General features: G+C 39.2%; 1 protein-coding gene across 2 annotated transcripts in view; it reads left to right on the forward strand.

The window, feature by feature from the left end:
• NSF (N-ethylmaleimide-sensitive factor) overlaps positions 1 to 14,747 on the forward strand; it is a 170,961-nt gene that overhangs the window by 96,958 nt on the left and 59,256 nt on the right. For both annotated transcript variants that reach the window (XM_006897816.1, XM_006897817.1), the window contains one exon: positions 29 to 228. In XM_006897816.1, the coding sequence (XP_006897878.1) occupies positions 29 to 228 (200 nt within the window). The remainder of the gene's footprint in view (positions 1 to 28; positions 229 to 14,747) is intronic.

Genomic DNA, 14,747 nt, shown 5'->3' on the forward strand with positions numbered 1-14,747 from the left:
TAATATACTTTATTCATTTTCTTCTTAGGTTGCAAACATGTTAAAGGCATCCTGCTTTATGGGCCCCCAGGATGTGGTAAAACTCTTCTGGCTCGCCAGATTGGCAAGATGTTAAATGCGAGAGAGCCCAAGGTGGTCAATGGGCCAGAAATCCTTAATAAGTATGTGGGAGAGTCAGAGGCCAACATTCGTAAACTCTTTGCTGATGCTGAAGAGGAGCAGAGGAGGGTAATGTGAACTTAACTATCACTTTGTAATAGTATATTATCACTTGGATGATGAATGAAATCCAAATTTGTGGTGGAAAACATGTTACTGTGTTCGTATTTTGAAACTACTTGCTTGTAGAATTTATTTAGTACCTAGTTTTTGTATGGCACTAGACTAGAGATTATGGAGGATTTATATGATGTGAGCAGATGCAATACCCATGGATTCATAACACAAAAGTATTTTTTGCATAAGCCAAAGGATTTACAAACACAGATCATGACTAGCTTTTCCGATGACACTTCTATTCCACATTGCCTCCAGAGACTTGGACTCACTTATCCTCTGAAAAGAAAGAAATCAAATCCATAAGCAGACTTGCAGAATTATATGTCTTTAAGGCCCATGTGCGGAAAGTTCACTTACTTAACTGAGTCAGCTCAGTTGTAGAATGACAGGATTGAGTTGCCAGACATCAAACAAAATCTTGGTTTTGATTGGTTATGGGGGCCGGGGGATGGGGTGAAATGTAATAAAAAACCAAACCAGAGTTTACTGATATTAACATAACTATTTCGACGGCACATAACAACAACAACAACATTTCTTTGTCAGAAAGTTTAGAAACAGTGCCATAGAATTTCCAGTTCTGGCAGGTTGATAGACTGGGTAACCTGAAAACCTTCCTTTTACAAACATGCTAAAATACACCTAAAACGATCTTAAATGCAGTGTTGTGTTCTCAAGGAAGAAAGAGAAATCTCTGGAAATAAATAAAAAATTCTGAAAATAAGACTAAGAAGGATGTGAGCTGAAGGTCTTGGTAACTATGAAAGAAGCAGTTGCAGTGTGGGGATGGCCAAGTCTGACATCTATCCACTTTATAAAGGGGAATTGTCCCCCTCATTAATATCCATAGCACCATACTACCCCACGTGCTTCTGCACCTATTTCTGTGAATTATTGGGTCCAATGTTCATTGCATTTTGACTCACAGACTTTACCCACAGTTTTGAGGTTTTATTAGGGAAATAGGTTAGGGAGTAGGGATAGGCAGAGTATCACACAATGCAAGTCCAAGTGTAGTCCAGCAGCCCTAAGCCAGATTCACAGGGAAAGCCTGGGTTCAGTGCAGCAGCACAAATGCAACAAGCCTCTCGTTTCCACAGTCATCCAGCAAACTTTATCTAAAGCACTTACAAGATAGCTTTTCATTCAGTCATTCAGCAAGCAAAACCTTTAACTGTGGCTCCATCATCAGGGTTCCACTGGTTACACCATCCCACAGTCTCTTCATAGCAGTGCCACAGTCTCTTCACCCCCTCTTCACTACCATCTCTCACAGTATGTAAAGTGCTCTCTTACATTGGTCCCACAGCTTTTGATGATTTCCAGGATCATGTGTCCACAGTTAAGGTTGTTGTTGTTGTTATGTGCCGTCGAGTCATTTGCGACTCATAGCGACCCTATGCACAACAGCCCTAAACCCTGCTCTATCCTGCGCCAACCGCACCGCCTCTGACACACCCATCCCGATTACCCCAGTCCCTGAATCAATCCATCTCATAGAGGGTCTTCCCCTCCTGCGCTGTTCCTCCACCCTCCCAAGCATGATTTCCCTCTCCAAGGACCCGTCCCTCCTGGCAACATGTCCAAAGTATGTCAGACGAAGCCCCAGAATCCTTGCCTCCAAGGAATAACTTGGTTTAATCCTCTCCAAGATGAATCTGTTTGTTTTCCTGGCAGTCCATGGTACATTCAGTACCCTTCTCCAGCACCACAGCTCAAAGGCATCAACTCGCCTTCTGTCCTCCCTAGTCATTGTCCAACTCTCTGATGCATAACAAGCGATTGCAAAGACCATGGCCTATATCAGGCGCACCTTAGTCTCCAGAGAGACACCGTTGTTCCTGAGTACTTTAGAGAGGTCCCTAACAGCAGACTTTCCCATCGCGATACGCTTTTTGATTTCCTGACTGCTGGTGCCAAGAGTGTTGACTGTGGAGCCGAGCAAACTGAAGCTGTGAACAATCTCAGTCTGTTCGCCATCCATCCTGACGCTGCCAGTTGGTCCAATGGTGAGAATCTTTGTCTTCTTGACATTGAGCCTCAGTCCATACTGAAGGCTGCAGTCCTTGACCCTCCGCAGCAAGTTAAGGTTAAGCAAGCACAGTTAAGGTAGCTCCCAATTTAATATTACATTAGCAATAGATAGAAAAACCAATTTTCAAGGATTCTGACACTAAAGGAACTTAAGGGTTTGCTTTTTAATACCCACTGAGAACAGCAAATGATTCTTTGGATCCACTTATAATATGGACTAAGACATGTGACTTTCTAAGGGCAATGACTTCAATGCAAAGAATGGACTAGAATACCAATTAACATAGTTTAACACACAAATGCAGCCCTGGACATGCCACTAGGTTGTGCCAAGAAATCTGGAGGACAACTACCTGTCCACCTGATTGGAAGAGAGACATATTTATCCCCATTACAAAATAGATGATTCAATAGAGTGTGAAAATTATCAAACAATATCACTGATATCACACACAAGCAAGATACTGCTGAAAATTATCCAAAACTGAACAGTACGTCAGCAGAGAACTGCGAGATGTGCAAGTGGTGTTTATAAGACATTGTGGCAAAAGGGACATATTATAACCTATGTTCGATGGATCTCAGCTAAAAGCCGAGAGTACCAGAGGAATGTGTATCTGTGTTTCATTGACTGTGCAAAGGCATTGACTATGTAGATCATAACAAATTGTGACTAACCTTGAGAAGAATGGGAATCCCAGAACATTACAGATCATCCGGGAGGCTGGACTTTATGAGGAGGAATGTGGCATCAGGATTGGAGCAAGATTTATTTACAACCTGTGCAATGCAGATGACACAACCTTGCTTGCTGAAACTGAAAAGGACAGCATTTGCCGCAGAAGGTCAAGGACTTCAATATGGATTGAAGCTCAAAATCAAGAAAACAAAGATTTTCACCACTGGGCCAAGTGGCAGGTTCATGATAGATAGAGAACAGATTGAGATTGCTAACAGTTTCAGCTTGCTTTGTTCCACAGTCAACACTCTTGGTACCAGCAGCCAGGAAATCAAAAGACATATTGTACTGGGAAAATCCTCTGTCAAGGACCTCTCCAGAGTACTAAAGAGCAACAAAGTCAGTCTAAAGACTAAAGTGCACCTGATCCAAGCCATGGTCTTTGTAGTTACTTGCTATGCATCAGAGAACTGGACAGTAAATAAGGATGATAGAAGAAGAATCAATGCCTTTGAGCTGTGATGCTGAAGAAGAGTATTGAACATACTGTGTACTACCAAGAGAACAACCAGCTCTGTCCTGGAGAGGGTGAAACCAAGCTGCTCCTTGGAGGCAGGAATTTTGAAGCTCCATCTAACATACTTCAGGCAGATGGCCAGGAAGGACCAGTCTTTGAAGAAGGACATCATGCTTGGAAAGGTGGAGGGACAGCACAGGAGAGGAAAACCCCAGATGAGATGGATTGACACAGTGACTTGGGTAATAGGAGTAGGTATATCAGAGACTGTGAGATTGGCTCAGGATAGGACAGGATTCAGAGATGTTGTTCATAGGGTCGCTATGAATTGCAGGGGACTCAGTGGCACAAAACAACAGTGCAGAGACTTACAAAACATTTATCTACTGGGTTCTGAAGTGGGACCCAGGAGCACTCCCTTAGGGATTCTAAACTGTGGATTCTTTAATCATGCTGGTTTAGAACTGGAGTATAGACAACCTGTTTGCCCTGGAACCCCAAATTTAGAAATTAATTAAAAAATTAGCCCTGGGCTAATGGTCTCTTAGGGTTGTCAGATGTAAACAAATCCCAAGGGATACTCTACACTCCAGGCCAGAAGAGATTTACACAGAAATTTTGGTACACAAATGAAAGTAAAAATGACAGAATTCAGTCACATGTTCTTTTAGCAAAATGAGGTGATCCAGATTCTTTTCATTGTGTGTTGAAAATTTCCTATTACATAAATGCCATTTCTTCTTTTTTGTCCTTTGTTGTTGTTCTTATTGTGTACCATTGAGTTGAAACTCGTAGCTGACCCTCCATTGGGTTTTCTGAGACAGTAAATCGCATGGAAAGAGTTTGCCCATCCTTCTCTCGTGGAGCAGCTGGGGGTTCGAACTGCATGCCTTGAGAATTGTAGTGCAGCTTTTTACCACCAGACCACCAGTTTGCGGAAATGTATGTAGGATATCAACATCCAAAGTTACAGAATAGGAAGGTTTACTTGTGTGGTCAATTTCACCATCATCTTTGGGATCTTTTCTCCCCCCCGCCCCCGTATTTGGGATCTTGATGCTGCTATATCTGTGTTCATCTTCTGATTCATTTGGTAATTGTGGAATATCTTTCTCTTTCCTTTTTTCTTTCTTATTATGGGTGGGAAGTGAAATCTGATTCCTCAGCCATGTTCAGTGAAGTCTAAATTCAGGCGTCAGTTTCTCCAGATTCCCTGTATACTTGCCTGATAGTGCAATATCTTGAGTGAGCAACACAGTAAGAAAACAAAGATTATGTCACGGTGATGATTTATTTCATTAGTGGATTATCCTTAAAACAATTTTATCCTTTCATTGTCCTATTATTAATAATTAAAAACAAACTAAACCCATTGCAGCCAAGTCATTCCTACACCTAGCAATCCTAATGTAAGTTGGGAATCGTTGATGAACAATGATGAAATCAATTTTAGGATGATGACAGATAGAAACATATTTCAAGTTCTACATAAAATAAGCTCGCTGAGATCTCATCCTTCTCCTGAAAGCATTCTAGGGGTCTGGGGGGAGGGATGTTGCACTGCAGCCCCTCCTTGGTTCAAATCCATCAGTGGCTTCTTGGGAGAGAGGTGAGCAGTCTCCATTGCTATTTACAGCCTCAGAAACCCAGGGTGGGTAGCGGAGTAAATTCTTATTCTCAGCACTAAGGTAAAGATCTTGTAAATGTAGCTCAGATTTGTTAAAAAAGGTTAATTGGCTCCATAAGATGAAACATGGTTTATTCTTTTTTTTATTTTTTTCTTTTATTTTATTATTTTGTGTGTGTGTACCGTGAAATCGGATCTGACTGGTACAAGAGGAGATTGCCCCTCCTTCTCCAGTAGAGCATCTGGTGGATTCGAACTGCGTTCCTCTGGTATTGCAGTGCAACTTCTTGCCACTAGGTCACCAGGGTTTATTCTCTTTTAAAAAATAAACTTCTCTCTTTTTTTCTGTTGTTTGGAAGACTGCTAAGAAATAATAAAAGTCACAGAATAGGAATCCTTAAAAATAGTTTCTATCTGCTCAAAAAGGAAATGTACATAGAGCTGGGCCTAATGCACCCTGATGATAAACTGGGGTGAGACCTTAGAAAAGGAAAGTTAAAATGCCCGATGAGAAGCATTTTTTTTTCATGTGCATTGTGTTTCACACAATCATTCATGTACATTGAATTTCACACAGTTAATTGCAGTTGCTCTATGCCTATTATTATCCTGTCTGTTGAGTCTCCGTTGAATCTTTTCTATTCCTTCGCCACCACCCACCCACCCACTAAACTCTGCTGTGCAGTGATTCCCACCCTTGCTTTTTTCCCCTTCCCCTTTTGGATGTTGATGCACATCTCACTAGTTATCCTTCTATTTTTATTTCAATTGTCATCTTATGCAGTACTAAGGAACAATGATTTCACAAAATACTATGTAACATGCAAGAGTCTAGAGAGCAGTGTTATGCTGAGTGAACTAACTCAGTTTTGTAAGGACAAATACTGAAGAAGCGTTTTATATAATCTCACTTGTGGCAGTTTCAGCTGACTGCATACTTTGGTTGGCATTTTGAGACTTTTTTAATACAGTGCTACTAATGATAAATCTGAGTTGGCCAAGAATTTCTAGGCAGCCTGTTCAGTGATGCCTTTCTCAATCTGAACAATCAGAGCCAGCCTTTTCAGTGACACCTTTCTCAATCTGTCCATCATGGAATGGCCTGGCATACTCAGTTAATGACCCCATGGAGCGTATATGTGTGTTACATAATAAAGAAAAGCATTACTCCTGTGACCCTGGACTATCCAGGCTGACGGAGATGAACGCTTGCATATAGGTCAAACTAGTTAAATATAGAACAACTGCTTTCGAAGCCTGTTGCCTGCAGCTCGACAGCATCAGATCTGTTTCTGTGGGGAAAGACTTTGCAGGTGGTTAAGAACAAAACTAGAAACCACTGAATTGAAGAGGATTATATTGTGAAGATTTAAACCCGTTGGTAAAGGGTTTATTGATGATTCATCTCTGTTAATCTATGAACATTAATCTTGACATCCACCCTGATTGCTAATTTGTTGGAATAAGCACTTACCTTTATTTAAGTAGCACACCTGTAAAAATGGATGTTATTGCAACTGACTCGGTTGGAGGAAGGGACCTGATGACAGGTCATGAGGTTCTGAAAAGGTCAGAATTGTGCTGAATTGTCTTTAGGACAGATCGCCCCTGTGACCGTTTATGCAAGCACAGAGATCTTTTTGTCTGTGGCTTCTCTCCCCAAGGAGGTGATTCTTGAGGTTGAACTGAAAAGGAAGCGTAATACCAGTGTCAGCACAGACTCAGTGCCAGCCGGACTCCTACATTAATAGCAGCTTTTTGTTTCATGCTACATTCGAAGACCACCTTTTAAAAATAATATATGAAATCTTCCTGTGTGAAAAACAGTGTATACAAACTTTGTAAGCAAACCAGTATAAAATGAATAAAAAGATTAAAAGAACAAACTCACAGCTTTTCAGTTGCTAGCAGGAATATCCATGGTTTTTACAGAAGACTGCAAAAGTTAATACCCTACGACACAGAAGTGCTTTGACAAAGCTGAGACTAAATTCTAATTCCTCAATTCCTTACTCTCAGTTTTTCCTACAGATGGAAAAGTGAAAAGTTTTTTGTGGTGTGTTGGGGTTTGTTTTTTTTTAAAGCAACAGGTTACCGTTTATCATCAGATATCTATTCAGTAATTACCAAAAAAATTACAATAAAAGAAAGTTGATTTTCTTTTTCAGGTTTCAGTATAATTTCTAAAACATTTATGGAAGGAAAAGGGTTTGTAATTAATATTCAGGAGGGAAAGATAGGACGCCTAGCTAAATGTTGATGGACATATGGCTGCATACTGTATTAAAGATTACAGTCGTGTAAATGCAAATAATAGAACATAAGATGTTTTTTATCTGTTTTAGTGTTATCACACAGTAAGAGTGATTCATTCTCCTCCAGGGTACAGTTCTTTTAATTTTAACATATGTATAGATTCATATAGGAGTCCTCGCCTACTAATCCAAAAGGTCAGTGGTTCAAACCAACCAACAGCTCCTCAGGAGAAGAGACCTAGCAATCTGACTGCCTAAAGATCCAGCACCTCAGCTCACTGTGTTGGTTCAGACTCATAGCAACTTCCCATTGTGTTTCAGAGGCTGTAAATTAACAGCAGGAGGAGATTGCCTGTCTTTCTCCCGCAGAACCAGTAGTAGATTTGAACCGCCAGAAATATCCAGCCTTTGGGTTAGCAACACCATTCACTATAGATTATGCTACCAGCGCTCCCCTCCCATAAAGAAGGTTGTTGTTAGGTGCCATTGAGTGGACTGTGACTACAACTTGGAAAATCCTACAGGGGACAATTTTATTCTGTCCTCTTGCATCACTGCAAGCTGGAATCTTCTTGGTGGCACACCATGACATAGATTCATGTGACAAAAACCAAAATTAAGATACAGAGCACTTCTGTCACCCAAAGACACCTCCCAGCTGCTTCTTGGTAGGCACTCTCCTCTCTACCCCTCATCACCCTGGTAACTACTGATCCTTGTAGTTTTAATTTTCCCAAATGTTTTATATGTGGCTCCGGACAGTATGTAACCTCTTAAGACTGACTTTCACTCAGCATAATGCATTTGATGCATTTCCATGTATCAAATGTCCTTTTTTCCTGCTGACTGGTATTCCATTATTTGGCTGTATCACTACCTATTTATTCACCCAGTAGAAGACGTTTGAGTTGTTTTCTAGCTTTTGGCAATTATAAACAGAACTGCTATAAATAGAAGACTGGAATTGTTGGATCATTTATTATTTTATCTATATTCAGGTTTGTTCTAGACACACTCATTAATCTCCTTTAGGTCATTAATATCCTTTAGAACTGTTTTCTTTCCAGTTTTCTTGTGCCATTTTATCTTTGTCATGTTTTCTTGATTCCTTTTTCTTTAGATTACTTTATTGTAGGCATTATCTAGGATTGGAGCCCAGATCTGGCCCGTTTTCATATTTCTTGACATAATGATATTGTTTCTTTTTTATGATACTAAACTCTATCTCTTTCCACAGATGGAGATTTGATTTTTTTGTGTATTCCATCTGGCAAGGTCCACATCTGTAGTCTAGTTATTGTTGTTGTTGTTGTTATTATAGTGTATCATAGAATCTGAACCAACCCGTAGCTGACCTTCTGGTGGGTTTTCAGAAGCAGTAATCACACGGGAGGAGATTGCCCATCCTTTTCCCGCAGAGCAGTGGGTAGCCTTTAACAGGTCTTCCTTGTATGCATATGATTATTATCATATTACTGACAACATTAAACTTCAGAATAGATCTTAAAATGTTCCTTTATTTAAATTTTTTTTTTAATTTATTTTCATTTAAGTTTACAGAGACTTTGGCTTTCCATTCATTCATAGTTGCACATTTTCCTCCCTGCCCACCCCTCCCCCCAGTTAGCTTTTCACTTTGAAAAGTAAAAAAAAAGGAAAAAAATGTCATTGTTATAAAATCTCCCCTCCCCCGAGTCCATTCCACTATGCAGCTTTCGTTCTGGACTCTTGTCATGACAGTAACACCTAAACATATATTCCTCCTTAACAGTTCTTTCCCTCATCTGTTTCAATCAATGCGGTATACATTTTTTATCCCTTCTTCATTTCCCCCCAACTCCAATCTCAATCCTGCTTTACAACAGTGGCGCTATGCAGTGACTGAGATATTTCACTCAGCATAATGTCCACCAGGTTCACCCATTTTGTATAATATTGCATGAGTTCCTTGTTTTTTAATGTAGTGCAGTATTCCATTGTGTGAATTATCAACCCTTCTCTATCCATTTGTTTGTTGATGGGCACTTGAGTTGTTTCCAACTCTTTGCTATTGTGAAGAAAGCTGCGATAAACATGGGTGTGCATATAGCTGCCTGGGTGGCAGTTATGGTTTCTTTAGAGTATATACCCAGTTGTGGAATTGCGAGGTCAAATGGTATTTCTATTTCCAACTTTTTGAGAAAGCACCATACAGCCTTCCACAGTGGTTGCACTATTTTACACTCCCACCAACAGTGAATAAGAGTTCCAGTTTCTCTGCAACCTTGCCAGCATTTGTTGTTTGCTGTTCTGTTAAATTTTGTTCTTCTTAATAGAGTGAGATTGTATCTCATAGTTGTTTAAAAATATTTTTCTTTTAGGTTTGCTTGCTTACAAAGTTCATGTGCATTGTGTTTCACACTATTCCTTATTCACATTATGTTTCATATAGTCATTCCCATTCGTTATATTTTATAAAATTTATCACCTTTGCACTGTGCCCACCATTACCCTATCTTTCATCTCCCCACTGCATCTTTCCCCTTTTCTTTTACCCTCTCCCTCTACCCACCAAATTGTGCAACCCTGTGATTTTTGTCCCTACCAATCCTCACCTGTATACTCCCACTCCTTCCCTTTTGGGTCCCCATTCATGTTTTGCTAGTTATCCTTCTATTTTGACAATAGTGATCTTATGCAGTATTTTTCCTTATGAGGTTGAGTTGGTTCACTCAGAATAATGCTCTCCAGTCCCTCCCAAGTTATGGAATATTTTTTTAAATAGTTGCTCCTGAGTACTTTATAGTATTCCACTGTGTGAATGTCCCAAAATTTCTCAATCCGTTCAGTTGTGGTTGGACATTTGAGCTGTTTCCATGTACTTGCAATGATGAATAATGCTGCTATGAACACTGGTTTACAAAATATGTTCCTTTTGATGGTGAATGTGATACCCTTCCTGTTCAGCGTCATTTCCAACATAGTAGATGATATGACTGTCCCATAAAGAGTGACCAGTGCCAGTCCATTTCAATTCACTGAAGTCTAGTAGCAATCTTTATGTGTTCCATTTCATTTTTTTACAACTTCCAGTGTTCCTTGATTCATACTTTATACTTCTTAACCTGATTATTAATGCATTTTGTAGTGCTTTTTCTTAATTTGCGTCATGTCACATCAGCAAATGGAGGTCATTAATTGGCTAAAAGGATGGCCTAGTGATAGGCATTGTGCTGCCAACCCAAAGGCCTACAGTTCAAATCTACCAGCTGTTCTGCAGGAGGAAGCAGTCTCCTCCAATATAGTCCACTGCCTCTGAAGACCCCCTGGAAGGTCAGAATGTGTCAGTTCAGACTTGGTGCCACATAACAACCATAGCAATTGGCTAAAAACGTCTCTCCATCTATGTTGTTAAGGTAGACTCTATTTTGAGGAATCAGTTCTCCTCCAGTTGTATTTTGAGAAGCTTCCAGCCTGAGAGCCTCATCTTCTAGCACCATATCAGGCAATGTTTCACTCTTATTTGTTGGAGTTTAAAGGTCCTATTATTTCTAAATTAAATGGCAAGTCCTGTCTTAGTCACGAAGCCCTGCTGAAACCTGTCCACCATGGGCACTTCTGCTGTTACTGTAGATACTAGTGATACAGCTTCCAGCACCACTGCCATCTCCAAGCCACCAACTGTATCACAAACAGACACATAAGTGGTGCTTTTCATCTTACTTGGATCTACAGTCAACACTCATGGAAGAGCAGCAGTCAGGAAATCAAATGATACACTGCAGTGGCATTTTGGCTGCCAGGGACCTCTTTAAAGTGCTGAAGAGCAAGGATGTCACTCTAAAAACTGAGACACTCCTGACTCAAGCCGTGGTGTTTTCATTTGCTTTATATGTATGTGAAAGGTGAACAAGGAAGATGGAAGAATCCATGCCTTTCAATCGTAGTGTGAAAAATATTGAATATACCACGAACTGCCAAAGGAACAAGTCTATCTTAGAAGAAAATAAGTCTGTCTTAGTCAGAATCTTCTTAGATGGTGAGACTTCATCTTACATACTTTGGGGATGTTATCAGGAGGGACCATTTCCTGGAGGAAGACATCTTGCTTCATAATGAATCATCATAAAACAGAAAGACTCTGAATGAGATGGGTAGACACAGTGGCCACAACAATGGGTCTAAACGTGAGGCTGCAGCACGTCCAGGCAGGGTTTCTTCTGTTGGACTTAGGGTCACTGTGAGTTGAAACAGACTCAAAGCATCTAATAACAGTAATGATATCTTTTATCTCCTCCAGAATCTACTTTGCTATTAGACTCTTTTTTACTATCTATAGATGATACCATGATTTATCTTTCTGTCACATTCTGTTTAGTTGTGTGTATCTTCTTCTCTAGAGAAGATCTCCAATTAGATGTCGTGTTAACATTTTAATCTTACCATTTAAAATTTTTTTTAAATTGTTTTTCCTCCTGTATCTTTTTCTTCACCAGAATCGTCACAATATCTGCAAAGGATTTCTTATCTCTGCTGTTACTTTCCCCTTCTACTTGCTGAAAAGTAATAAAATCTAGGGGTTTGACTTAATTATCACCAGACTCTTGATAGATTCTGTTCATCACATTTATCTACCATTATTCTCTTTTTTTCGTCCTAAAGTCAAGATTAAAATAGTCTTAAACACAAAGAGCACTCTGCTTTTGCACATCCTTTTATGAACACCTCTGTTTTAATAGAAAGGCCTGCTTTGGGTTTCCAGGCTCTGTAATGATAATACTATAACATTCATTTCTTTCTTTTTTTTTTTTTCCTTTTCGAAAATATGGAACGCTTCATGAATTTGCGTGTTATCCTAGCACAGGGCCCATGCTAATCTTCTCTGTATCTTTCTAGTTTTAGTATATGTGCTGCCAAAGGTGAGCACAACATTCACTCCTTAACATAGTTAAATTTCATGAATCTTTTTCTAGGGCTTCGGAGGAGCTCTGATAGCTAGGCCACGCAAATCCACTAACTGCTCCAAGGGAAAAAGATGGGTGGTCTTCTCCAGGGTTATTTACAGCCTCTGAAACCCCCCTGGAGGATCAGATGGGAGTTACTTCTGACTTGACAGCAATGAGATAGATGGAGACAGAGAGAGGAAGACTGACAGCCTTGGAAATTCTGTGGGGATGTTCTGGTCTGCCCTGTACAGTCTCCATGAGTTGGAATCAGCTTGATAGTGGGGAGTTTGGTTTTAGTTCTCTAAAGCACTGATTGACCCTGAATCCTACAGGTTTCTAAGTTGTTCTCTGTTAAGCTCTCTCTTCCTCCTTCTATAAACTCTAGTTCAGTGACAATTTCTCAGATTCAAAAGCAGAAGTACTTATTAGTAAGGAAAATATGAAATTATGTTTGTAGATGAGATGAATAGAAAAGATTCTGCTAAAAAGAGTAGATATTAAAGTAAGAGAGTTAAGGTGGCTAGATACAAAATATATATACAAAAAAGCACCTATTTCTTTCATATTTATTTACTGTTTATGCTATATAGTGGAAAAATCTTATTGACAATCATTTTCCTTAAGAAGGCTGAATAGTCTATAAATATGTAGTACTTTCTAGCGAAATTGGGAATTTAATTCTGATTAAAATGAATGCTTGCTTTTTACTTTTTGGATTTGTTTTTAATACATGGAGGCTATTTATACTCTTAAAATTATTTTAATAGTTAATCTGGAAGTAAACAGTTTAAATATAAAATAACAGTTGAAAATAACCAAGAGAATCATGAAAAGGGAAAAGTAAAATATGCTCTAGCAGATATTAAATATCTGACAGAAAATAAAATATATTACAAAAATAAAGAGATCAAAATATAGATGAATTCATACAACAGAGTGGGCAGTGTGAAATAACATACCACATATTTGTAATAGAAAAAAAATGAGCATTTTAAATTATTTTCAAAATCGAAAGATTGCAATATACAGTGGAATCTAATTAATATACACTTGAACTATAGAATTAAATCCACATTATGTTAACAGCGTTCCTCTTGAGGCAGGGTAATTTATTTTATAATTTTTTTTTATATATGAACTTTGTCTCAATACTTACTTTACTGTTAGAAAGAAGTAATCCGTTTTCATCTCATGTAAGGAAACATGAATTCTTGGTCCACTTCCCACTCAACCTCTATAAAGAGTTAATGCTTAGCTATAAAATGTGATAACATTAGGCCTCCTGCTTCTGGGACAATCATTTCATCAAAATGGGAGGAAGTGGCTGCAAACTTATTAAGTGTCCTTTAAGAGTTAGAATTCTTACCTACAACCAGGAGAAGATAAAATAGATGAATGGGACCTTCTAAGAATCAAATCCCTACGCACATCCAAAAACATCTCCACCAGGGTAAAAAGGGAAGACATAGACTGGGAAAAAGTATTTGGTAATGATATGTCAGATAAGGGACTTATACTTAGAATTTATAAAATACTGAGCACCACAACAAGATAAAGATAAATAATCCATTTGAAAAATGGGCACAGGATATGAACACTTCACCAAAGACGACATTCAGATGGCTAACAAGCACATGAAGAAATGTTCAAAATCCCTAGCTCCAAGAGAGATGCAAATCAAAACAACTATGAGAGATCATCTCACCCCAGTCAGAATAGCAAAATTTAACAGAACAGCAAGCAACAAATGCTGGCGAGGTTGTAGAGAAACTGGAACCCTTATTCACTGTTGGTGGGATTGTAAAATGGTACAACCACTGTTGGAAGGCGGTATGGTGCTTTCTCAAAAAGTTGCAAATCGAGATACCATTTGACCCAGCAGTTCCACTACTGGGAATATACCCCAATGAAACCATAACTAACACCCAAACAGATATATGCACACCCATGTTGATCACGGCTTTGTTCACAATAGCAAGGTGTTAGAAACAACCTAAGTGCCCATCAACAAACAAATGGATAGAGAAGCTGTGGTATATTCACACAATGGAATACTATGCTGCATTGAAAAACAAGAAACTCATGCAATGTTATTCAAAATGGGTGACCCTGGAGGACATTATGCTGAGTGAAGTATCTCGGTCACAAAAGGAGAAATACTGCATGGTGCCACTGTTATAAAACAGGACTGACCTTGGGGTTGGGGAGAGATTGAGAAAGATGAGTTAAATAATGTATACTGTATTGAAACAGATGAGGGAGAAAACTGTTTAAAAGGGATATGTGATTAGGTATTTTTGTCATGATGGGAGTCCAGAGCAAAGGCTGCATAGTGTAGTGGACCTGAGGGGAGGGATTGTAAAACAATGAAAGAATTTTTCTTTTACTTTTCCAAGAGGAGAATTTACTGGGGTGGGGGGAGGGTTGGGAG

This window comes from Elephantulus edwardii, unplaced genomic scaffold, assembly GCF_000299155.1.
Source record: "Elephantulus edwardii isolate Elephantulus edwardi_28Jun2011 unplaced genomic scaffold, EleEdw1.0 scaffold00216, whole genome shotgun sequence".
Taxonomy (NCBI): Eukaryota; Metazoa; Chordata; class Mammalia; order Macroscelidea; family Macroscelididae; genus Elephantulus; species Elephantulus edwardii.